This window comes from Bos taurus, chromosome 4 (genome assembly GCF_002263795.3).
Source record: "Bos taurus isolate L1 Dominette 01449 registration number 42190680 breed Hereford chromosome 4, ARS-UCD2.0, whole genome shotgun sequence".
NCBI lineage: Eukaryota > Metazoa > Chordata > Mammalia > Artiodactyla > Bovidae > Bos > Bos taurus.
In genome coordinates, this window is record NC_037331.1 from 98,682,820 (window position 1) to 98,709,517 (window position 26,698).

The 26,698-nt window shown below is 40.0% G+C and overlaps 1 protein-coding gene across 12 annotated transcripts in view; it reads left to right on the forward strand.

The window, feature by feature from the left end:
- The first annotated feature begins 6,515 nt into the window (after positions 1 to 6,515).
- AGBL3 (AGBL carboxypeptidase 3) overlaps positions 6,516 to 26,698 on the forward strand; it is a 108,495-nt gene continuing 88,312 nt past the window's right edge. For 5 of the 12 annotated variants that reach the window (XR_003034242.2, XR_009494152.1, XM_059885619.1 and 2 more), the window contains exons 1-4: positions 6,524 to 7,501; positions 8,424 to 8,531; positions 9,394 to 9,454; positions 24,053 to 24,238. Coding sequence is in view for 9 of the 12 variants with exons in the window: in XM_059885619.1 (XP_059741602.1) it covers positions 8,469 to 8,531; positions 9,394 to 9,454; positions 24,053 to 24,238 (310 nt within the window). In the remaining 3 variants the exon portion in view is untranslated. Of the gene's footprint in view, positions 7,502 to 8,423; positions 8,532 to 9,393; positions 9,455 to 24,052; positions 24,239 to 26,698 lie in introns of those variants that run through there. The other 7 variants (XM_059885617.1, XM_024990721.2, XM_024990720.2 and 4 more) reach the window with 7 other exon arrangements.

Here is a 26,698-nt window from a genome sequence, read left to right on the forward strand (position 1 = left end):
CTATGACTGAAAAAGGAATGTGAAAATCTCCCTCTATTATTATGGAGTTGTCTATTTCTACTTGTGAATATATTAATTTTGCTTTCATATTTTAAGCTCATGGTTTTGGTGCATACAGAAATCTGGAATCATTTTCCAAGTGAATTGAATTATTTTAGTATTACAAAGTGCGTGTGCCTACTAAGTTGCTTCAGTCTTGTCCAACTCTTTGTGACCCAATAGATTGTAGCCCACCAGGCTCTTCTGTCCATGGAATTCTCCAGGGAAGAATACTGGCATGGGTTGCCATGTCCTCCTCCACAGGAAACTTCCTGACCCAGGATTGATTGAACAGTGTCTCTTAAGTATCCTGCATTGGCAGGCAGGCTCTTTACTGGTAGCACCACAATTATGAAGTGATGCTCTAATTATAGAAAAGATTTTTGCCTTAAAGTTTATTTTTTCTATTCTTAACGTTGCTTCCATGGCTTTCTTTTGGTTAGCACTCGCAGGTGGCTCAGTGGTAAAGAATCTGCCTGCCAGGGCAAGAAACACAGGAGGTGCAGTTCAATCCCTGGGTTGGGAAGATCCCCTGGAGTACGAAATGGCAACCTTCTCCAATTTTCTTGCCTGGAGAATCCCATGAACAGAGGAGCCTGGTGGGCGATAGTCTATGGGGTCCCAAAGAGTCAGACTGAGCAACTGAGACTTGGCAACTGCTAACTTTACTTCTACCCTTTTACTTTTTTCTTTTTAACTTCACTGCCTCAACGATAAGTTGTAGTTTTTGGTCTCTTATTTTTCAATTTTTTTTTTTTTATTGGAGTAGCTTTACCATGTTGTGTTAGTTTCTGCTATGAAGCAAAGTGAATCAGCCACATGTGTACATACATTCCCTCTTCCTTGGATTTCCTTCCCATTTAGGTTACGACAGAGCATTACAGTCGGTTCTCGACTCTTTTATTTTCAACCTTTGTGTGTGTGTGGTGTGTGTGTATTTGATGTATAACTTTCTCTACCCCTTTACTATCAACATTTGTATATCTTTAGTTTTAGATATACGTTCACTTAGCCTGGTATCCATGGATAAATGCAATTGCTATTAGCTTTGGCTTCCTAATGAGAAAAGAGTTTGCCAAAATAAGCATTATTATTTCAGTAAAACACATTTATTTTCTACAAAATACCTTTGCCAAGTACTAATAGAAGCAAGTGCTGGAAGAAAAGTAAATGGAAACAGAAATTTGGATCCTTATCCAAGCCAAATTCATTACGAGGTAGTAAATAAAGAATCAACATTCTAACCTCTGTTCCCCGTAATTCCTCACAAGAGATTGCTATTTCCTAGGAGCATGCCTTGAAGACAGCCCCTTGTCAAGGGGCAAGTTGGGGCCACCGTGCTCCTCTTGAAGCACACAGACAAAGAACAATAACAGCACTGAAGGCCACCACGGCAGACTCTGCAACTTGGCCCAGCCATGAGATATCTGCCCTTCCCCCAGCCCTGAATCATCCTCACACGACAAGGAACTAGCACTTGGAAGAAAGAGGGGATGAATGTAAATAGTAGAACATCACTTTCCTCTCACTTTCTAAGTCACCAGAGCTAGGGACAGATTTGGGAGGTAATGAAGAGGACACTGAATCGAGTTTGAAATTGAACATGTACTGCATATCAAATATCAGATAACCCCAGGTGCTTCTGGGATCCATACGGATTCCTCAGCCAAATGATGACAAGACCTCTACAGCCACATAACCACTGACTTCTGTGATGTCATAAATAACTGATTACCCTAGTCATCTCATCTTCTCATTTAAGTCTCTGCTCAAAATGATATGACCACACAGAATAAATCACATTCCTAACACAATTTACATTTGGCCATATGTTGCTAAAGTGACCTTAACTCCTGATTGCCATGCCAATAACTGTAACTTTTGGGTTTTTCTTTTCTTTTCTTACTATTGCCTTTTATACTGCAGGCTTAGAGGAGATGAATCCATCCAAAAACTGGAGGAGGAAAAGTTACTGCACAGGTAAAGCGGACTTCCTAGGAAGCAGAAGCTGCTCCATGTGGAGTGTATCCCTTAACCTCTGATAAGATCGTAGACAAGGGGAACAAAAACTCATTATGCCATAATAGACCTTTGGGATGACGTTTACTCCTTCCACTTTAATTTGAAGGCAAAGAATTTCATTTTCACTATATTCTACTGTCAAATAGGAGAGTAAGTTTTTCTTAAAAAAAAAAAAAAAGCTAAAAAGCAACAGGTGCTTAAGGACATCATTTTAAATTCATCTGGGGAAGAAAGAGGTCCTAATGAAACCTCTTTCCTTAAAATGTAATGACTCCAGCTAAACCAGCAGTCCCCTACCTTTTTGTCACCAGGAACTAGTTTTGTGAAAGACAATTCTTCCACAGACCAGGGGTAAGGGGTGGTTTGGGGATGATTCAGGCACATTTATTGTGCACTTTTGGCTCAGATGGTAAAGAATCTTCCTCTAATGTGGGAGACATGGGTTCAATCCCTAGCTTGGAAAGATCCCCTGGAGAAGGGCACGGCTACCCACTCCAGTATTTTTGCCTGGAAAATTCCATAGACAGAGGAGCCTGGTGGGCTACAGTCCATGGGGTCGCTAAGAGTCAGACACAACTGAGCGACTTTCACTTGACTTTATTTCTGTTATTATAATATGAGCTCCACCTTAGATCATCAGGCATTAGATTCCATAGGTGGGGGACCCCTGGGCTAAACAGTTCTGCCTAGTATAATTCATAACATGGTCTTCTCTCAGAACCATTGTACTTGCTGATTCTCCTGCCTGCTAAGGTCTCCCCCTAGACATCCACGTGGCTCATCCCTTTCCTTGCTTCAGGTCTCTGCTCAAAAGTCTGTTCAGAGAGACTTTCCTGGACTGTTCATCAGGAGAGCCACATCTACTGAGGTCCACCCACCAGAGTACTCCCTATGCGCTTTAATTTTCCATTTTATTTCTCTCCACGCCGATTATTATCAGCTGGGTGCTTTTTTTTTTTTTTTAACACCACCCTTATGGCAGAAAGTGAAGAAGAACTAAAAAGCCTCCTGATGAAAGTGAAAGAGGAGAGTGAAAAAGTTGGCTTAAAACTCAGCATTCATAAAACTAAGATCGTAGCATCCGGTCATATCACTTCATGGCAAATAGGTGGGGAAATAGTGGAAACAGTGGCAGACTTTATTTTGGGGAGCTCCAAAATCACTGCAGATGGTGACTGCAGCCATGAAATTAAAAGATGCTTGCTCCCTGGAAGCAAAGTTATGATCAACCTGCTGCTGCTAAGTCGCTTCAGTTGTGTCCGACTGTGCGACCCCATAGACGGCAGCCCACCAGGCTCCCCCATCCCTGGGATTCTCCAGACAAGAACACTGGAGTGGGTTGCCATTTCCTTCTCCAATGCATGAAAGTGAAAAGTGAAAGTGAAGTCGCTCAGTTGTGCCCGACTCTTAGCGACCCCATGGACTGCAGCCCACCAGGCTCCTGCATCCATGGGATTTTCCAGGCAAGAGTACTGGAGTGGGGTGCCATTGCCTTCTCCATGATCAACCTAGGCAGCTTATTAAAAAGCAGAGACATTACTTTGCCAACAAAGGTCCATCTAGTCAAGGCTATGATTTTTCCAGTAGTCATGTATGGATGTGAGAGTTGGATTATAAAGAAAGCTGAGTGCTGAAGAACTGACGCTTTTGAACTGTGGTGGTGAAGACTCTTGAGAGTTCCTTGGCCTGCAAGGAGATCCAACCAGTCCATCCTAAAGGAATCAGTCCTGGGGGTTCATTGGAAGGACTGATGCTGAAGCTGAAGTTCTAATATTTTGGCCACCTGATGTGAAGTGCCGACTTGTTGGAAAAGACCCTGATGCTAGGAAAGATTGAAGGCGGGAGCAGAAGGGGACGACAGAGGCTGAGATGGTTGGATGGCATCACTGACTCAATGGACATGAGTTTGAGTAACTCCGAGAGTTGGTGATGGACAGGGAGGCCTGGTGTGCTGCAGTCCACAGGGTCGAAAAGAGTCGGACATGACTGAGCGACTGAACTGATTGGTCTGTCTTCTCCCAGTAGCACATAATCTCCACAAGGAATATCTGTTTTATTCCCTTCAAAAGCCTTCCACAGGGAACAATCCCTGGCAAGTAGTAGGGATTGAATAAATACTTGTTGAATTAATGAAAGAATGAGTAAAAAATTTTCAAAGTTTTTAAATTTTTATTACACACTATAATTTTTCTCTGTAGGATCACTTGAAATACGATTGCGTAAACATTTGAACTAAAGATCTTGAGACCTAAGTTCCAGCCCTGCCATCCATTTCTTGTGTAACTTGGTTAGATCATTTCTTGGAGTTTCACCTTGTGTGTCTGACACTATGGCTTGCAATCTTGACTCTAAAATCCAACACAAAATAGATTCCATATATAAAAATTGTCTATGCATGTCATCTGTAGTAACATGTATGACCTCCAATACTTTGGCCACCTGATGCGAAGAGCTGACTCATTTGAAAAGACCCTGATGCTGGGAGAGGTTAAGGGCAGGAGAAGGGGACGACAGAGGATAAGATGGTTGGATGGCATCGCTGACTCAATGGACATGGGTTTGGGTGGACTCCAGGAGTTGGTGATGGACAGGGAGGCCTGGCGTGCTGAGGTTCATGGGTTCGCAAAGAGTCGGACACGACTGAGACTGAACTGAACTGATGACATAAAACCAGGTACAATTATAAAGGGTTATTATTTTCCAAGAAAGTGTGATCTAATAATGTGCTCTATTTCTTTTTCTGGAAGGGCCAATCTTCCAAACCTCTGACATCAAAAAATTATGTTATTTTTTAGAAACTGACAAAATTTAACCAGAGACTATTAATCTATTTCCATGTTTAAGCTATTGCTTTGCTCTTTATTCTACTGTGAAACTTGCTATGGTCCATCATCTCCATTTCTACAATATTACAAATCTCATGACACATAATGCCTCATGCAGGCACCAAAGTTTTTTTTTTTTTAGCTGTACTTGGAAAACTATTCCAAACAAACTATCCAATTAGCTAAAGACCAGGGGGAAATCAAGATTGAATATACAGGAATAATGACTAAGTCTGTTATGGGAAGATCATATTTAATTAGATGAAACAGTCATGTAATGTAATTTGCATAATGTCCTCTACACCGTTGTTGTCGCTGTTTACTCACTGCGTCGTGTCTGAGCCATTTCCGACTCTGTGGACTGTAGCCCGCCAGACTTCTTTGTCCATGGGATTCTCCAGGCAGGAATACTGGAGTGGGTTGCCATTTCCTTCTCCAGGGGATCTTCCAGACCCAGGGATTGAACCTGTGTCCCCTGTATTGGCCGGCGGATTCTTTATCACTGAACCATGATTATTATTCTTAAAGTATCTCTGAGCTGATAAAAATCTCGAGACTTCACCCTGGTTTATCTCTGACTCTTCTATCAAACATTTAAAAAGAAAAGTCTCATTTTCCAAATCCAATAAAGATTATTGGCCACACAACTGTGCAAAATGAACAAATAAAGTTCAACAAAGCACAAGCCTTAACCAGTCTGCTCCACTGTCTCCTCGGAGAAGGGAAAAGGCAGACAGCTGAGGTGCAGCACCGAGGGAACAAATACTTGTCCGCCCCTATGATTTCTTGCTAGCCACCTTCCCGCAGCCAGAGGCACTTTGACGCCTGTGTGTCTCTCCCTAGCTCCCGTCATCTTCAGCACTTTCCCTTTCAGTTCAGTTCAGTTCAGTCCCTCAGTCGTGCCTGACTCCCCGCCACCCCATGGACTACAGCACGGCCAGGCCTCCCTGTCCATCACCAACTCCCGAGCTTACTCAAACTTTAGTCCATTGAGTCGGTGATGCCATCCAAGTACAGCTTTCCCTTTCAGATCAGATCAGATCAGTCGCTCAGTTGTGTCCGACTCTTTGCGACCCCATGAATCACAGCACGCCGGGCCTCACTGTCCATCACCAACTCCCGGAGTTCACTGAGACCCATGTCCATCGAGTCAGTGATGCCATCCAGCCATCTCATCCTCTGTCGTCCCCTTCTCCTCCTGCCCCCAATCCCTCCCAGCATCAGAGTGTTTTCCAATGAGTCAACTCTTCGCATGAGGTTTATATTCTTTGCAGCCAAAGATGGAGAAGCTCTATAAAGTCAGCAAAAACAAGACCAGGAGCTGACTGTGGCTCAGACCATGAACACCTTATTGCCAAATTCAGACTTAAATTGAAGAAAGTAGGGAAAACCACTAGACCATTCAGGTATGACCTAAATCAAATCCCTTATGATTATACAGTGGAAGTGAGAAATAGACTTAAGGGCCTAGATCTGATAGATAGAGTGCCTGATGAACTATGGAATGAGGTTTGGGACATTGTACAGGAGACAGGGATCAAGACCATCCCCATGGAAAAGAAATGCAAAAAAGCAAAATGGCTGTCTGGGGAGGCCTTACAAATAGCTGTGAAAAGAAGAGAAGCAAAAAGCAAAGGAGAAAAGGAAAGATAAAAGCATCTGAATGCAGAGTTCCAAAGAATAGCAAGGAGAGATAAGAAAGCCTTCTTCAGCGATCAATGCAAAGAAATAGAGGAAAACAACAGAAAGGGAAAGACTAGGGATCTCTTCAAGAAAATCAGAGATACCAAAGGAACATTTCATGCAAAGATGAGCTCGATAAAGGACAGAAATGGTATGGACCTAACAGAAGCAGAAGATATTAAGAAGAGATGGCAAGAATACACAGAAGAACTGTACAAAAAAGATCTTCACGACCCAGATAATCACGATGGTGTGATCACTGACCTAGAGCCAGACATCCTGGAATGTGAAGTCAAGTGGGCCTTAGAAAGCATCACTACGAACAAAGCTAGTGAAGGTGATGGAATTCCAGTTGAGCTTTCCCTTTACTTCAGCTGAAATGCAGCGTAGCTGTCTGCCCGAGGTCTCGCGAGGGTGACCCCGTTGCCCTGGTAACGAGTGCGGCGCGCCACGAGGTGAAGGGCGTGGCGGGGGCTGCTCAACTGCGGTAGAGTTTTATCCAGTGTCGGGGCTGTTGGCGTCTGGGGCAGAGCTGCGGCTCCCGGCACGGAAGAGGCGGCTGGCCGGGCCGCGGGACGACTGACCTGGCCGGGAAACTCGGGGCGAGGGGGAGGTGGCCGCGACGGGACAGGGAAGTGCCGAGGGGGACAGTCCCTAAGGGGAAAGATAGCGCCCCAGAAAATGTGCCCTTCCCCCTACTGCTGGGTCGCGAAGTAAGTGTGGGAGGAACACCTGGGCCCCCCCGGGAATTGTGGCTTCACTGTCCTTCCAGCCGAGGAAGTTGTTCCTGCCCGCGGAAGGCCCCCCGCACGACTGGGCGGGGCGGTGCCGGCAGTGTCGCTTCTGAGATAGAAGAAGCGCGCGGAGGGAGCGCCCCTTAGATCTGCCTGTGTCTGTGGCGTCCCTGGCGCTTAGGTTCTACCCTGCAGCAGGTTGGTGCGCCTCTTATTTTCACCTAAAAACACAGAACCAAAATTTATACCAGTCTAGTTTTCCAAAATTGGAGTTGCGGTCCCCAAACGGAAACTTCAGTCTCTTACTACTGAAGGAATCACCCATAAGACAGACTTTTCTGTTGTATTCGTAGTTTTTCCGCTATGGAGCTTGGGCTTTATATAGTCCTCGCTCTAAACACTTTGTTGAAAAGAGCGTCTTTATGTCGTCCACGCTCTAAAACCCTTTTTGTAGAAAAGAGCGTAAACCAGTAGTTTCAAAATTAGTAAATTCCTTTAGTCTCTCAAAAATAGTAGCCTCTTGACAAGCAATTTCTATTATTTCATTGTCTTTACCATTTAAGAGAATACTCGCATTGGGAGGATTAATGGTCGTTGCCGTATTGATTGAAATTCCAGTAAGACTTACAACCGAATATTTAGAACAGACAGTATCTACAGAATATCAACCAAAATACAGAGAATAAAAGCCTATTTTCATTTGAAAAATTACGCAGAAAAAATATTAACTATATTATTGAAACTCAATGCCTGAATCAGTAACTGTAAATTTTCTTTGATTCATGATTTTTTTTTAATGCCTCAGGCTCATTCTGAACTTTCTATCGCTGTATGGTATTTAATTGTAAATAGAGGATGTAAATGATTTGACTGTGTACCCTGGAAATTCCTTTTTCAATTAAATTATTTACTTGTTTTTTCTTTTGTGATTTTTGTCTCTAATAAAAATAGAAAATTATTTAAATCTTTGAAATTAAAGGTTTAATTAGCTGTGTCCTAATTTACTTTATAGAGGAACCTTTTGTCACTATTAATTAAATTGAATATATTTGGGGATAAACATTTAATGTGTGCTTAAAAAGAAAACTACCAAACAAGTTCCTTACAAATTGTTTTATAGCCAACCTACATAATAAAAGAAATTTCAAGCCAGATACTGGAAGAGATGTCAGAAGATTCAGAAAAGGAAGACTATTCAGACAGAACAATCAGTGATGAAGATGAATCAGTATGTTTTTCTCAACTTTATCCTACTTAAAACTTGTTATAAAATACGAATTCCCAGTAAAAATGTTATCAATTCAATTGACTAACAATCAGTTGGATACTTAAATCACTTGTCACTGAAGTTGGGAAATAAATTGATTGAAAGCAAAGCTGTAACTGTGTGCAGTATGCCCTATGTAAAAAGAGAATCTATATTGGGGTTTATTTGAGAAAGTATTTTGGGTAAGACTTCTCTGAGTTATCTTCAGAGTGCGACCTCCTATTTCTAAACCTACTGTGTGTCACCATAATAGGTTTCCTGTGGCAGTGATGTAGCAAAAGTACATAGAGGAAGAAAGCGGGGAGGGGAGAAACAGTAGTTTTTCTCTATAAACAAAATAGCTCAGCAGTAGTTAAAAAGATTTCTTCTGGTTCCAGCACATATTTCTAAGAAATTCCCTTCACATTTTAGTAAAGTATAAATTATCTATGTAAGTTAAGGTCCCAAAATAAACTCCCCAAATGAGGTATAACCCATTAAAATGTCTGCGGCTTTCTGAGTTTCTTGTCTTTCTTCCATTTTCCGGTTAATTTTATATTGAATTTGAATTGTTTTGCCAGGTTTAACAAAAATCTTTAAACTATTTCTTCTCTACAATCATTAATACGGCCTTGCCTTGAAGAAGAGAAATAAAAGATGAAAACTTTGTTTCAGGATGTCAAAGTGTTGGGTACTTTGAGACCAACAGCTGATAATAACCCTTTAATTTTTTCATTTATTAAAGATTAAAGACACATTCAGTTCTAAGCATTAAGATGTAAAATATTTCTGGATTGAAAAGCTGTTTTTAAAATAGAAACATTTTTAAATTCTCTTGTTTTAGGATGAGGATAACTTTATGAAGTTTGTAAATGAAGACATCCATCAGTGTGCACTTCTAACAGGTTTGAAATTATTCATATATTCTCCCTTCTCTTTCTGATAAGACCTTAAGTAGATGAAAAATGAGAGAAAGCTAGAAAAGTCAGAGTGAATAACACAGGAATTATTATTCTGTTATTGGTAAGGAGAGATGTATTTTTAATAAGAGTATTTTGGAGTTTGAGCATTTTTTTTAATTGCAGTATAGGAGATTTACAGTATTCTGTTAGTTTCAGGTATACAGAAAAGTGACTCAGTTATATATATATAATATAGATAGTTTTTCACATTATTTTCCATTATAGGTTATTAGAAGATAATGTAATTGCCTGTGTTATTCAGTAAAGCCTTGTTTTTATCTATTTCATGTATAGTAGGTTGTTAATCCCATACTCTTAATTTATCCCTCCCCCTTCCTTTCCCCTGCGATAACCATAAATTTGTTTTCTATGTCTATGAATCTGTTTCTATTTTGTATATAGATTCATTTGTATTGTTTTTTAGATTCCACATATAAACCATATTGAAGTTTGTCTTCCTCTGTCTAACTTCACAGGTATTTTAAAAAATGGTACAAATGAACTTATTTACAAAACAGAAATAGACTGATAGATTTTTGAAAACAAACATGTTTACCACAGGAGAAATGTGGGGGAGGGATAAATAAGGAACTTGGGCTTACATACATACAGGTATAATGTTCTCAAGGTCCATTCATGTATTTTTGAGGTCCATATTGTTGCAAATGGCCATATCCCATTCATTTTTATGGCTGAGTAATATTTTATTATTATATATATGTATACAGTACATCTTAAATCAGTCATCTATTGATGGGGACTTGGGTAACTTCCAAATCTAGGCTATTGTAAATAGTGCTGCTATGAACACTGGAATGCATGTCTCTTTCTGAATTAGAGTTTTAGTTATTTCTGGATATAAATCCCAGGAATGGGATTGCTGGATCATATGGCTGTTCTATTTTTAGCTTTTTAAGAAACTTTCATACTGTTTTCCATAGTGGCTACACCAATTTACATTCCTACCAACAGTGTATAAGTGTTCCCTTTTCTCCGCACCCTCTCCAGCTTTATTCTTCGCAGACTTTTTGATAGTCATTCTGACCTGTGTTAGGTGATAACCTCATTGTTCTTTTGATTTACATTTCTCTGATATTATCAGTGGTGAGCATCTTTTCCTGTGCCTGTTGGCCATCTGTGTCTTCTTTGGAAAAATATCTATTTAACTGTTCATTTTTTGACTAGATTGTTTGGGGTTCTTTTTGTTTGTTTTTAAATTTTATTGGAATATGGTTGATTTGCAGTGTTGTGTTAGTATCAGGTGTGCAACAAAGTGATTCATTAATACATATACGTATATTCATTTCTTTTTCAGATCCTTTTCTCATAAAGTTAATTACAGAAAATTGAGTAGAATTCCTTGTGTTATACTGTAGGTCTTTGCTGGTTATCTATCTTACATATGATGCGGTCTGTATGTAACCGCAAGTTTCTTATTTATCCCTCTCCCACAACATTTCCCCTGTGATTACCATGTTTGTTTTCAAAATCTATCAGTCTATTTCTGTTTCATAAATAAGTTCATTTGTATCATTTTTAAAAATTAGATTCCACATATTGGTGATACATATGATATTTGTCTTTGTCTGACTTACTTCACGTAGTATAATAATATCTAGGTCCATCCATGTTGCTGCAAATGACATTAATTTGTCCTTTTTTATAGCTGAGTGATATTCCATTGTATATATGTACCACATCTTATCCATTCCTCTGTCGATGGACGTTTAGGTTGCTTCCATGTCTTGGCTATTGTAAATAGTACTGAAATGAACATTGGGGTGCATTATCTTTTCGAATTATGGTCTTTTCTGCATATATGCCCACGAGTGGAATTGCCAGATCATGATGGTGGTGTTGTTCAGTTACTAAGTTCAGTTACTAAGTCCACCTCTTTGTGACCCCATGGACTAAAGCCCGCCAGGCTTCCGTGTCCTTTGCTACCTCCCAGAGTTTGTTCAGATTCATGTCCATTGAGTTGATGATGCTATCTAACCATGTCATCCTCTGCCACCCACTTCTCCTTTTGCATTCAGTCTTTCCCAGCATCAAAGTCTTTTCCAGTGGGTTGACTCTGCATCAGGTAGCCAAATTATTGGCGCTTCAGCTTCAGTCCTTCCAATGAATATTCAGGGTTGATTTCCTTTAGGATTGACTGGCTTGATCTTGTGGTTAAATGGATTCTCAAAACTCTTTTCTAATACAATTTAAAAGCATCAATAGTTCTTCGACACTCAGCTTTCTTATGGTCCAACTCTCACATCCATATTGACTACTGGAAAAACCATAGCTTTGACTAGATGGACCTTTGAGGGCAAAGTGATGTCTTTGCTTTTTAATACACTGTCTAGGTTTGTCATAACTTTCCATCAAAGGAGCAAGTCTTTTAATTTCATGGCTGTAGTCACTATCCACAGTGATGTTGGAGCCCAAGAAAATAAAATCGGTCACTGTTTCCATTTTTCCCCTTCAATTTGCCATGAAGTGATGGGACTGGATGCCATGATCTTAGTTTTCTGAATGTTGAGTTTTAAGCCAGCTTTTTCACTCTCCTCTTTCACCCTTATCAGGAGGCTCTTCAGTTCCTCTGTACTTTCTGCTATTAGAGTAGAATCATCTGCATATCTGAGGTTGTTAATATTTCTTCTGTCATTCTTGATTCCAGCTTGTGATTCATCCAACCTGGCATTTTGCATGATGTACTCTGCATGTGTGTGTGCTAAATCATGTGTGCTAAGTCACTTCAGTCGTGTCTACCTCTTTGCAACCCTGTGGACTGTAGCCCGCCAGGTTTCTCTGTCCATGGGATTCACGCAAGAATGCTGGAATGGGTTGCCATGCTCTTATCCAGATCTTCCTGACCCAGGGATGAAACTCACATCTCTTACAGTCTCCTGCATTGGCAGGCAGGTTCTGTACCACTGGCACATATAAGTTAAATAAACAGGGTGATAATATACAGCCTTATCCTACTCTTTTCCCAATTTTGAACCAATCAGTCATTCCATGTAAGGTTCTAACTGTTGTTCCTTGACCCTCATACAAATTTCTCAGGAGACAGGTAAGGTGATCTGGTATTCCCATCTCTTTAAGAATTTTCCAATTTATTGTTATCTACACAGTCAATGGCTTTAGTGTAATCAATGAAGTGGAAGTAGATGTTTTTCTGGAATTCCCTTGCTTTCTTTATGATCCAGTGAATGTTGGCAGTTTGATCTCTGGTTCCCCTGCCTCTTCGAAACCCAGCTTGTACATCTGGAAGGTCTCAGTTCGTGTACTGCTGAAGCCAAGCTTGAAGGATTTTGAGCATAATCTTACTAGCATGTGAAATGAGCACTAATTGTGTGGTAGTTTGAACATTCTTTGGTACTCCCCTTCTTTGGAATTGGAATGAAAACTGACCTTTTCCAGCCCTTTGGCCACTGCTGAGTCTTCTAAAAATGCTGACATATTGAATGCAGCTCTTTAACAGCATCATCTTTTAGGATCTTAAATAGCTTAGCTGGAATTCCATCACCTCCACTAGCTTTGTTCATGGTAATGCTTCCTAAGGCCCACTAGACTTCACATTCCAGGATGTCTGATTTTAGGTGAGTGAGTGACCACACCATCATGGTTACCTGGGTCATTAAGACATTTTTTTGTATAGTTCTTCTGTGTATTCTTGCCACCTCTTCTTAATACCTTCTGCTGCTGTTAGGTCCTTGCCATTTCTGTCATTTATTGTGCTGTCCTTGCATGAAATGTTCCCTTGATATCTCCAGTTTTCTTGAAGAGCTCTCTAAGTCTTTCCCATTCTATTGTTTTCCTCTACTTTCTTGCAGTGTTCATTTAAGGCCGCCTTATCTCTCCTTACTTTTCTGCTCCATTTTTTCTAAGGGACTCTTGCCCACAGTAGTAGACATAATGGTCACCTGAATTAAGTTCACTCCTTCCCATCCATTTTAGTTTACTGATTCCTAAGATGTTGATGTTCACTCTTGCCATCTCCTTCTTCACCATGTTCAATTTACCTTGATTTGTGGACCTAATATTCCAGATTCCTATGCAATATTGTTCTTTACAGCATAGGACTTTACTTTCACCATCAGACACATCCACGGCTGAGTGTTGTTTCTGCTTTGGCCTGCTGCTTCATTCTTTCTGGAGCTATTAGTAATTGCCCTCGGCTCTTCCCCAGTGGTATAATGGACACCTCTCAACCTGACGGGCTCACCTTCCAGGGTCATAGCTTTTTGCCTTTTCATACTGTCCATGGGTTTCTCTGGGCAAGAATACTGGATGGAGTGGTTTGTCATTCTGTCCTCTAGTGGACCATGTTTTGTCAGAACTCTCCACTATGACCCATCTGTATTGGGTGGCCCCGCACTCCATGGCTCATAGCTTCTTTGAGTTATTCAGGCTCCTTCTTCAGGACAAGGCCTGTGATCCATGAAGGGATGCTTGATCATATGGTGGTTCTATTTTTAGTTTTTTATCTCTTTAAGAAAATTAGTGATACCAAGGGAACATTTCATGCAAAGATGGTCACAGTAAAGGACAGAAATGGTATAGACCTAACAGAGGCAGAAGATATTAAGAACAGCTGACAAAAATACACAGAAGAACTATACAAAAAAGATCTTCATAACCCAGATAACCATAATGGTGTGATCATTCACCTAGAGCCAGACATCCTGGAATGTGAAGTCAAGTGGACCTTAGGAAGCATCACCACAAACAAAGCTAGTAGAGGTGATGAAATTCTAGTTAAGCTATTTCAAATCCTAAAAGATGATTCTGTAAAAGTGCTGCACTCAATATGCCATCAAATTTGAAAAACTCAGCAGTGGCCACAGGAATGGAAAAGGTCAGTTTTCATTCCAATCCCAAAGAAAGGCAATGCCAAAGAATGTTCAAACTACTGCACAATTGCCCTTATCTCACATGCTAGCAAAGTAATGCTTAAAATTCTCCAAGTGAGGCTCCAACAGTATGTGGACCGTGAACTTCCAGATGTTCAAGCTGGATTTAGAAAAAGCAGAGGAACCGGAGATCAAATTGCCAACATCCACTGGATCATCTAAAAAGCAAGAGAGTTCCAGAAAAACATCTACTTCTGCTTTACTGACTAAACCAAAGCCTTTGACTGTGTGGATCACAACAAACTATGGAAAGATTCTTAAAGAGATGGAAATACCAGACCACCTGACCTGTCTCCTGAGGAACCTGTATGCAGGTCAAGAAGCATCAGTTAGAACTGGACATTGAACAACAGACTGGTTCCAAATCAGGAAAGGAGTACTTCAAGGCTGTATATTGTCACCCTGCTTATTTAACTTATATGCGGAGTATATCTTGTGAAATGCGGGGCTGGATGAAGCACAAGATGGTTCAAGATTGCTGGGAGAAATATCAATAACCTCAGATATGCAGATGGCACCACACTTATGGCAGAAAGTGAGGAAGAACTAAAAAGCCTCTTGATGAAAGTGAAGGAAGAGAGTGAAAAAGTTGCCTTAAAACTCCACATTCAGAAAACTAAGATCATGGCATCTTGTCCCATCACTTCATGGGAAATAGATGGGGAAACAGTGGCTGACTTTATTTTTTGGGCTCCAAAATCACTCCAGATGGTGGTTGTAGCCATGAAATTAAATGACGTTTGCTCCTTGGAAGTAAAGTTATGACCAATCTTGATAATATATTCAAAAGCAGAGACATTACTTTGCCAACAAAGGTCCATCTAGTCAAAACTATGGTTTTTCCAGTAGTCATGTATGGATGTGAGTGTTGGCCTGTAAAGAAAGCTGAGTGCCGAAAAATTGATGCTGTTGAACTGTGGTGTTGGAGAAGACTTTTGAGAGTCCTTTGGCCTGCAAGGAGATCCAACCAGTCAATCCTAAAGGAAATCAATCCTAAATATTCATTGGAAGGACTGATGCTGAAGCTGAAACTCCAATACTTTGGCCACCTGATGCAAAGAGCTGACTCATTGGAAAAAGACTGATGCTGGGAAAGATTGAAGGCTGGAGGAGAAGGGTATGACAGAGGATGAGGTGGTTGGATGGCATCACCGACTCAATGGACATGAGTTTGAGCAAGCTCCGTGAGTTGGTAAAGGACAGGGAAGCCTGGCATGCTGCTGCAGTCCATGGGGTCACAAAGAGTCAGACACGACTGATCAGCTGAACTGAGGCTGGAGGCTGAAGCTCTCCATTGCCAGAATGCAAGATCCTGAGCAGACCTTTCTGATAGAAACTTCAGGATACCCCTAGAAGTGTGGGTATCCCTCCACCTCCTGGGAAGACTGGCCCAGACTCAAGAGACACTGTCTGCAAAGAGAGTGATGTGTTTTAATATATGGGGGATTGTTTGTGGTGTAGAATAAAGGCTCAAAGCTTAAGCCGAAGTCATGTCTGAGTGATTAGGGCACAGGATAGAGGAAGTGAATGCCTCCATCATGCCTCTGCAGCCCACCAAGCCTGCTCCTTGGGTCGGGGGGAGCCCAGTCTCAGAGGCCTGAACTTAGTTTCCTGTGATCCAAAAACTGGCGGAGATTAACAGAAGAGTCAAGTAATGAAAACAGTCCCATGTTTACTACAGAATAAAGCAGCAGCTCATCCCTGCTGTCTTAGACGAGTAAGCAAATAATCAGTGCAGGGAGTTTCTGTAATTCTAACATCTCTCTTTAACACCAGTTCAGTTCAGTCGCTCAGTCATGTCCAACTCTTTGCAACCCCATGAATTGCAACAGGCCAGGCCTCCCTATCTATCACCAACTCCCAGAGTTCACTCAGACTCACGTCCATCGAGTTGGTGATGCCATCCAGCCATCTCATCCTCTGTCGTCCCCTCCTCCTCCTGCCCCCAATCCCTCCCAGCATCAGAGTCTTTTCCAATGAGTCAGCTCTTCACATGAGGTGGCCAAAGTATTGGAGTTTCAGCTTCAGCATCATTCCTTCCAAAGAAATCCCAGGGCTGATCTCCTTTAGAATGGACTGGTTGGATCTCCTTGAAGTCCAAGGGACTCTCAAGAGTCCCCACCAGTCTTCTCCAACACCACAGTTCAAAAGCATCAATTCTTCAGCGCTCAGCTTTCTTCACAGTCCAACTCTCACATCCATACATGACTACTGGAAAAACCATAGCCTTGACTAGACGGACCTTTGTTGGCAAAGTAATGTCTCTGCTTTTGAATATGCCATCTAGGTTGGTCATAACTTTCCTTCCAAGGAGTAAGTGTCTTTTAATTTCATGGCATATAATCACATAAATTATGGATTTCCTTGGCAGCCCAGACCATAAAGAATCTTGACTGTATTGTAGGAGACTTCCTAGGTCAGGAAGATCCATTTTGAATTTATTTTTGTGTATGGTATTAAGAGAACTTGCTAATTTCATTCTTTTACATGTAGCTGTCCGGTTTTCCCAGCACAACTTATTGAAGAGATTGTCTTTTCTCTATTGTATATTCTTGCCTCCTTTGTCATAGATTAATTGACCATAAGGGTAGGGGCTCATTTCTGGGTTTTCTGTCTTTTTCCATTGATATACATGTTTATTTTTGTGCCAGTTGTTGTTGAATCGCTAAGTCATGTCTGAAGCTTTGTGACCTCATAGACTGTAGCATGCCAGGCTCCTCTGTCCTCCACTATCTCCCCAAATTTGCTCATATTTCATGTCCATTGGGTCAGTGATGCTATCTAACCATCTCATCCTCTGTTGTCCCTTTCTTGTATTGCCTTCAGTCTTTCCCAGCATCAGCGTTTTGTGCCAGTACCATACTGATTTGTAGTATAGTCTGAAGTCAGGGAGCCTGATTCCTCTACCTCCATTTTTCTTTCTCAGGATTGCTTTGGCTATTTGGGGTCTTTTGTGTTTACATAGAAACTGAAAAAAGTTTTTTCTAGTTCTGTGAAAAACTCCATTGGTAATTTGATAGGGATTGCACTGAATCTGTAGATTGCCTTGGGTAGTATGGTCATTTTGACAATATTGATCCTTCTGATCCAAAAACATCATATATCTTTCCACCTATTTGTGTCATCTTCTGTTTCTTTCATAAGTGTCTAATATTAATAATTTTCAGAGTACAGGTCTTTTGTCTTCTTTGGTAGGTTATTATTTTTGATGTGATGGTAAATGGAATTGTTTCGTTAATTTCTCTTTCTGATCTCTCATTGTTAGTGTATAGGAAATTCTGCAAGATATTTCTGTGTGTTAATTTTGTATACTGCAACTTTACCAAATTCATTGAGCTCTAGTACTTTTCTGGTTGCATCTTTAGGATTTTCTATGTATAGCATCATGTTATCTGCAAACAGTGACGGTCTTACTACTTCTTTCCCAATTTGGGCTCCTTTTTATTTATTTATTTTTTCTTCTTGGATTGCCATGACTAGGACTCCCAAAACTATGTTGAATAAAAGTGGCAGCACTGAACATCCTTCCCTTGTGCCTGATCTTAGAGGGAATGCCTTTAGCTTTTCACCCTTGAGAATGCTGTTAGCTGTGGGTTTGTTACAGAGGCCTTTATTATATTGAGGTAAATTCAGTCTATGCCCACTTTCTGGAGAGTTTTTTTTTTTTTTATTATAAATGGCTGTTAAATTTTTTTAAAATTTTGTCACTTTTTCTGCTTCTATTGAGATGATAATTTTTATTCTTCAGTTTGTTAATGTGGTGTATCACACTGCATTATTACAGTGTGAAGAATTGCAGATATTGAAGAATTTTTGCATTCCTGGCATAAATCATGGTGTATGATCCTTTTAATATATTGTTGGATTTGGATTGCTAGTATTTTGTTGAAGATTTTCACATATGTGTTCATCAGTACTATTGGCCTGTAATTTTGTGTGTGAGGGGTGTGTGTGGGTGGGTGTGTGTGGTGTCTATGTCTGGTCTTGGTATCAGAGTGATGGTGGTCTCAGAATGAGCTTGGGAGTGTTCCTTCCTCTGGAATTTTTTGAAAGAGTTTCAGAAGGATAGGTGTTAACTTTTCTAAATGTTTGATAGAATTTGCCTAAAGATAATGGAAGTCATCTGCTCCTGGACTTTTGTTTGTTGGAAGTTTTTAAATCACTGTTTCAATTTCAGTACTTGTATTGGTCTATTTATATTTTCTGTTTCTTCCTGGTTCAGTCTTGGAAGGTTGTACCTTTCTAAGAATTTTGTCCCTTTCTTCTAGGTTGTCTGTGGTATTGGCATATAGTTGTTTGTCATCGTCTCTTACGTACCTCTGTATTTCTGTAGTGTCTGTTGTGACATCTCCTTTTTCATTTCTAATTTTATTGATTTGAGCCCTCCTTTTTTTCTTGATTAGTCTGGCTAAAGATTTATCAATTTTGTTTATCTTTTCAAAGATCTAGCTTTTAGTTTTGTTGACCCTTTCTGTTGTTTTCTGTGTCTCTGATTCATTTATTTCTGCTCTGATCTTTATGATTTCTTCTACTAACATCAGGTTTTGTTTGTTCTTGTTTCTCTAGTTGCTTTAGGTGTGAGGTTAGGTTGTTTGAGATTTTTATTGTTTTCTGAAGTAAGACTGTATTGCTGTAAACTTCCCTCTTAGAACAGCTTTTGCTGCATCCCATAGGTTTTGGAATGTCATGTTAAACTGATAGTCATACGAGTTTAAAGAAAGAAAGAAGAAGAAAGCAAGTTGCTTCAGCATGTCCGACTCTGCAATCCTATGGACTGTAGCCCGTCAGGCTCCTCCATTCATGGGATTTTCCAGGCAGGAATACTGAAGCGGGTTGCCATTTCCTTCTCCAGGGGATCTTCCTGGCCCAGGGATCGAACTCAAGTCTGCCACATTGTACCATCTTCGCCACCAGGGAATCCCCGTACAAGTTTAAACACAGTCTAAAGGAGCTAAATTTTTATACTCTCTTGCCAGCATTTTATGATTCTGATGTTGTGTTTTATATCCTCATGCTTATCCTTTTAGTATTAATTATAGTTATAATAGATTTTGCAGGATTTTTGGATTGTTTTTAGTTTATGTACTGGCTTATTTAAGTGATCTTCAGTCCTTTTGTATATTTGCCTTTCCTGTCGTGATTTTCCCTGTCCTACAGATACTTGCTTCTTTTCTATCAGAGAAGACCTTTCAATATTCCTTTTAGTTTAGACTTAGTGTTGCTGTATTCTTTTAGTTTTTGCTTGTCTGAGAAATCATTTCTCTCTCCATCTATTCTAAATGATAATCTTGCTGGTGGAGTATCCCAGGTTACAGGATTTTCTCTTTCAGGACTTTGGCTATATCATGCCACTCCCTTCTGACCTGCACAGTTTCTGCAGAGAAATTAACCTTATGGGGGTTCCCTTGTAACTGACTGTTTTTCCCTTCCTGCCTTTAGAATCTTCTCTTTGTCTCTAACTTTTGCTGCTTTAATTATAATATGTCTTGATATAGATCTGTTTGTGTTCCTCTTGTTTGGGACCCTTGGTGCTTCCTGTACTTGAATATCTGCTTCCTCCTCTAGATTTCAGGAAGTTTCAGCCATAATTTCTTCAAATACATTTTTGATCCCCTTTCCTCTCTCTTCTCTTTCTGGAGCCCCTTTTATACATAGGTTGGCACTGTTTATATTATTCCATTAAGTCTTGTATGTTGCTTTTTTTTTTTTTGTCTTTCTGTCTGCTATTCTAGCCCAGATGGTAAAGAATCTGCCTGCAATGCAGGATACCTGGGTTTGGTCCCTGGGTCAGAAAGATCTCCTGAAGAAGGGAATGGCAACCCACTCCAGTATTCTTGCCTAGAGAATTCCAGAGACAGACCAGGGGGTCACAAAGAGTTGGACACTACTGAGTGACTAACACACACTTGCTCCTGTTCTGATTGAGTAATTTCCGTTATCCCACCTTCCAAATCACTCGTTCATTCTTCGGTGGCACTTAGTCTGCTATTCATTGCTTCTGGATTGGCTTTCATCTTGGCAGTTGAATTAGCTAATTTTAATTGGTTCATCTTTGTAGTCTAGTTCCTTGTTCCAGTGATTTGCATTTCTAATGATAATCTTTCTTAATTTCTTTACCATTTTTATAACTTCCTTTTTGAACTTGGAGCTTGGTCACTTGACCCCTTGATAAGTGAAGAGGTGTGATTGGTTTCGTAGTGTCTAGAGGCTGTGCTCCATGTAGGCTAGGGTTTCATCTTTCTTTGTGGTTGTCATTGCCTCGTTGGGTTCTGTCTGCTCCCCGGTTTTGGGAATAGAAGTCCTGAGGGTTGGGTCGGATAAGCCTCCATTGAGTGTATGCCCCTTCCCAAAGGAGGTGATTGCTGAAGCAGGTGTGCTCCTGTGGTCACAATGCACCTGTGCATCACTTGTGTAAGTATCCACAGTTCTTCTCAGAAGCAGCTCAAAGTCATATCCCTTTGCCCATTGTGTTTGTCCCAGATACAGTACACGGTTGTGGTGTGGAGTGGACTGGGGCTGAGGATGTGGACATTGTGGCTGCAGGAACTGAGGTGGCTGTGCTGCTGCCTTGGGACTTGGGCTGCCTCTGTGGCACACTTCTCCCTGGACCTGTCTGCTCCGCATCTGGCGCTGAGCTGCAGCGTTGGGTGGACGGAGCCCGAGCGCAGTCACTGGGAAACAAGTTGTGGCATATTCTTGACCATGGCCTGTGTACCCAAGGTTTAGCACTTAGCTGCTTCACACATTCTTGTGGCACTGCCTGGTGTGTACACACTAACAGTGCTCTTCACAGTTCTGCCAGCATCACACCCAGGCACCCTGGTCTGATTCTGTGTAGTTAGACGAAATCTTTGCCCTTATCTGATGCCAGGTTGTAGTATGGAGTGAGTGGGGACAGGGTGCTCACCCCTTCGGTTTGGAAAGTGCAGCAAGGCAGCAGCTGCCAGTGCAAGGCTCTCTCCACCCTGTCAACCAACTCATGTGCACCCCTCACAAGTAGAGTCTAGGTTCCTCCAGCCCTTTTCTCTGTTTCAGTGGATTTCCCAGCAGGCAAGGGGGCTTGTCTCCTTGTGCAGGACCCAGGACTGGGATGCCCTGATTGTGAGTCTGTCTGCTCCCTCCCCAGGGTAAGGGTCTGCACATGCAGCATTCTCTTCCTTACAGATCCCTCTCAGAGGCACAAGTCCTACCTGACTTGGTGCCCTTTTTATCTGTCTTACTGAGTTACATGAAGGTCTTTATTGCTGCTTTAGTTGTATAGGAGACCTTCTGCCAGTTTCCAGTTAGTTTTCTCTGAGAATTGTGCCAGATGGAGGTTTTCTTAAATGTATTTGTTGGGAGGGGTGAGCACCTCATGGTCCTACTTTGTCATCTTGATCTCCCCCTGAAGTTCAAACTTTTAAGGTTTGTTTGATTTTTATATAAACTAAATGAAAGTGGTCATTATAGAGGACTTCACCTAACATAAGAATTTACCTTGACATTGCATTTTTTTTTTTTTGTCCATGCTGTGTGGTGGCATGCAGGATCTTAGTTCCCTGACCAGGGATCCAAATCATGCCCCCTGCACTGGGAGCATAGTCTTAACCACTGGAATGCCAGAAAAGTCCACTTTGACGTTTCTTTAAATAATCAGTCCTTTAAATGCAACTATAATATGATTCAAATTTTAATTTTACTAAACATTATATTCTGGAAATACATCCTTATGTAAAATGAAGTATGCCTGTGTGAAGAGTTTCTATAATAAAGTCATTCATTTGCAAATGTACATGTATATGACCATCTTGATGTATACTTGATTTAAAAACTTTTTACACTGTTTTAGAGCACTTTCAAATATACATTAAAATATTTCTTCTAAATATTCACGTGTCAGAGATATTCTGAAATTGAAGATAGGTTTTTATCTTTATTTGATCATTTTCACCACCATCCTAAAACAGATCTTCCTTTTTGAGATAACCACTGTTCTCAGTTTGGCATGTATCCTTCTAGACCTTTTTCTTTTCATTTGTATACATACCTATACCCATTCTTATAGAAAATTTATAGTACTATTTTTCAGACTTCTTCCCCCACATTTTTCTCTTTAAAATTTTGCCTATCTGTTGGAAGAAAGACAGTAACTCACTATTTTAGCTAACGTTTCTTGATTGCTACAGAAATTGAGGATTGTTGCCTATGCTTGACTGTTTATATCTACCTTATTATGAATTGCCCATTCGTGACGATTCTTTGTTAACTTTGTTTACGTTGTTTCTGTTACTTAGAATTATTTTGATGGTAAGTTTATTGTTACTTATTTATGGCTCTTTATTTTTATATCTGTTTAAAAGCTACAAAGACCTTCTCTATGCCAAGATCATGAATATAATCTTCTAAATTTCCTCTAAGTCCTTTTACCTACTTGTTTGAATTTTTATATTTAATTTCTATATGAATTTACAAAATAGTGAGAGGTACAAACCTAATTTTATTTTCTAACTCATAAATAGCTACCTTGTCATTTTTGAGTCATACTGTAAATTAGACAAAATGTCGTCTGTTCACACAATGGAATGCTAGATGATTAATAACTGTTGGGTAAATGGATCCAAGTAAAAGTCCTGAGAAGTAGCAAGGGAAGGTAATATTATCCCTTATTTGCATGTAGTAAGATTTATGTTCAAAGAGGCTGCATTGGCCAACCAAAATCATATAAAAACAGAGTGGTAGAATAGAACTCAGTTTGTCTGACTCCTAGTCCAATTGGTATATCTGCTGCTGCTGCTGCTAAGTCGCTTCAGTCATGTCCAACTCTGTGTGACCCCATAGACGGCAGCCCACCAGGCTCCTCTGTCCACAGGATCCTCCAGGCAAGAATACTGGAGTGGGTTGCTATTGGTATATCTGCTGTCGTACAAAAAATAGCCAAGAATTAAATCTAAAAACCCACATTTCAGAGGTGAAAGAGCAAAGGAGTCAGTGAGACAAAATGGAGAACCAAGTATGTGGAAAATAAAAGAAAACTAGGAAGTATAGCATCATTAAAAAAACAAGGGAACAGAGCTTAAAGAGGGATGATTATCAACATCACGTTGATGGTCCATAATTATCCCATAAAAAGATGGCCACTGCATTACCTACTTGGAACAACCCTATTGTACTTTATGCAAATATGTTCCTGGGGTTATATCACATAGTGACCCTGAAATGAGAATTGAGATCTTGTATCTCAGAGTTCACTAGCAAGCTCTGAGAATATAGTTCCAGTAGGTAGTCAGGAATTAAGGTCAGTGTGTGTCTTTTAATGCATTAGACAAATGTTGCAGCCTCAGTTTGATTAAGTTTAAGAAGGCTTAGCCATAGACAGTTTGCTAGAAAAATCATAAGAAACAAGTATTTTTAGAGTAGCAGTGAGAATTTAGTGTAAATTAATAGTATATAAGGTCAACAGATATTTTCTAGCTATTATGAAAATTATTTTAAAATTTCATTAATCTTTTTTTAATGCCATGAAATATAACATTTTATAACAATATCCACAAGTATTCATAAATTAATGTTATTAGAAAAAATAGACTATGTAAAATAATTATAGGAATTGGGGTTTATCCTTCTTATCACTCATGATTGTATTTGAATCCTTTTTCAGCTGACTCTATTAGTGACCCATTTTTCCCCCGGACTACACAGATACTGTTGGAATATCAGCTAGGGAGATGGGTGCCACGTCTTCGTAAACCACGAGATTTATATGGTGTCTCGTCTTCTGGTCCGCTGAGCCCAACACGGTGGCCATACCACTGTGAGGTCATTGATGAAAAAATCGAACATATTGGTATGTTCTTAGCAAGTTTTGGGGATTCAAACATTGGCAGACTTACTGTGCCAAACTTGACTTCAGTAAAAACACTCTTGGTATTAAACAGTATGTTCCAGCAAAAATATAACACAAACCATGTATATAATTTTTAATTTTTTAGTAGTTACATTTAAAAAGATAAAGTGAAATCGACTTCAAAATATATTTTATTTATTCCAAATATATTTAAAATATTTTACATTTTTTAATGTGAAGTCTTTGAAATCTAGTCTATATTTATACTTACTTTTCAGTTCCATTTTTTCCACATCCTCGTCAACACTGTCTTTTGGTTTTTGGATAATAGCCATTGTCAACTTAAAAAAGTAGTCACAACCTAGAAGGTGAGAGTTATGTTTTATTTGGTGGGAAATTTTTAGGACTTCAAGCTGGGGAGACGGCATCTCTAGTAACCCTGAGACAGCTGTTCCAAGGGGGCAGGGGGAGGAGTCTGGTTATACAGAAGTTTGCAGCAAGGGGCAGGTAGTCTGAACATCAAAAGATTATTGTTAATTAAGGAAAACCAGATTATCTCAAGGAATTTAGTGCTTTTCTATGTATGGGCTTAGTGAAATCATTTTCATATTGAAATCTTTTTCTAAGTCTGGGCTTATTAAAATCATTCCTTTCATATGCATGTCAGCTATCTGGGGCCAGCATCCTACAATTTGATTACTCACATCCTTAGTTCCTTGCTGTGACATCGTTGTGTATTGATAGGGCAGAAAATACTCCATTTCTCCATACCATCCTAACATGTATAAGATGATGTCTCACTGTGGCTTTGATTTACAATTCTCTAAAGATTTTTGATGTTGACAATGCAATCTTTATCAAAATTTTACAATGGTATTTTTTAATAGAAATAATAAACAACTCTAAAAATTCAGATGGAACCACAAAAGGCCACAAATAGTCATATCAGTCTTGAGAAAGAAGAACAAAGCTGGAGACATCACACATTCTGATTTCAAAATATATTACCAAAAAACTACAGTAACAAAAACAGTATGTCACTGGCATAAGGACACAAATATAGGCCTATGGAACAGAATTGTTGTTTAGTCACTAAGTCATGTCCAACTCTTTGTGACCCCATGGACTATAGCCTGTCAGGCTCTTCTGTCCATGGGATTTCCCAGGTAAGAATACTGGAGTGGGTTGCCATTTCCTTCCTCCAGGGGATCTTCCCTACCCAGGGATCAAACTTGGGTCTCCGGCACTGGCAGGCAGATTCAGACTCCAGAAATAAATCCATGCATATATGCCAACTGATATTTAACAAGAGTGCCAAGAATCCACAATGGGGGGGAGAGAGTCTGTTTAAAAATGTTGAGAAAATTGGACGTCAACATGCAAAGGAATGAAATTGGGACTTTATCTTATAAAAAGTCAACTTAAAACAGACTAAAGACAAACTTAAGGTCTGAAACTGTAAAACTGCTAGAAAAAAAACAAGAGGGAAGCTTCATGACATTGTTCTTGGCAGTGATATCATGGGTATGACAGGAAAAACACAGGCAACAAAAGCAAAAAGAGACAAATGGAAATATACATCAAACTAAAAAGCTTCTGCACACAAAGGAAATAATCAAAATCATTAAAAGGCAGTTTGTGGAATGAGGAAAAATATTTGCAAAACATATTTGATAAGGGTTAATCCATTGTGGCTCAACTGGTAAAGAACCTGCCTGCAATGTGGGAGACCTGGGTTTGATCCCTAGGTTGGGAAAGAGGCTACCCACTCCAGTATTCAGGCCTGGAGAATTCCATGCAAAGACTAGGACACAACTGAGTGACTTTCACATCACAAAATCTCTACAATATGTAAGAATTTCTGTAGCTCAATAAGAGAATAATAACCAGACTAAAAGATGGGCTAAGAATTTAAATAGACATACAAATGAATAATATTTACTGACTTTTTATGTGAACTGTTTGATAAAAATACTTTGCCCATTTTGTTGTTGGTTGTACTTTTCCTTTTCTTCTTGGTCTGTAAATGCTACCTACATATTCAGGAGGTTGGCTTGCTGCTGCTGCTTCTGCTAAGTCGCTTCAGTTGTGTTCAACTCTGCAACCCCATAGACGGCAGCCCGCCAGGCTCCTACATTCAGGCAACAATACTGGAATGGGTTGGCTTACTATGTCATAGACCTGGCATTCTTTTCTTCTTAGTTTGTCACTTTATCATTCAGAAATTTTTAATTTTTATATAATCAGTATGTCTACTGTTTTTCTATGACTTTTGGGTTTTGAAATTTTCGTGTCTCTCTCAACACTTTTTTTGGTGGTTTTTTCACAGAGTGCCAGGCTAGGCTCCCTGTGTTATACAGCAACTTCTTACCAACTATCTGGGAAAGACTGAAGGCAGGAGAAGGGGATGACAGAGGATGAGATGGTTGGATGGCATCACTGACTCAATGCACATGAGTT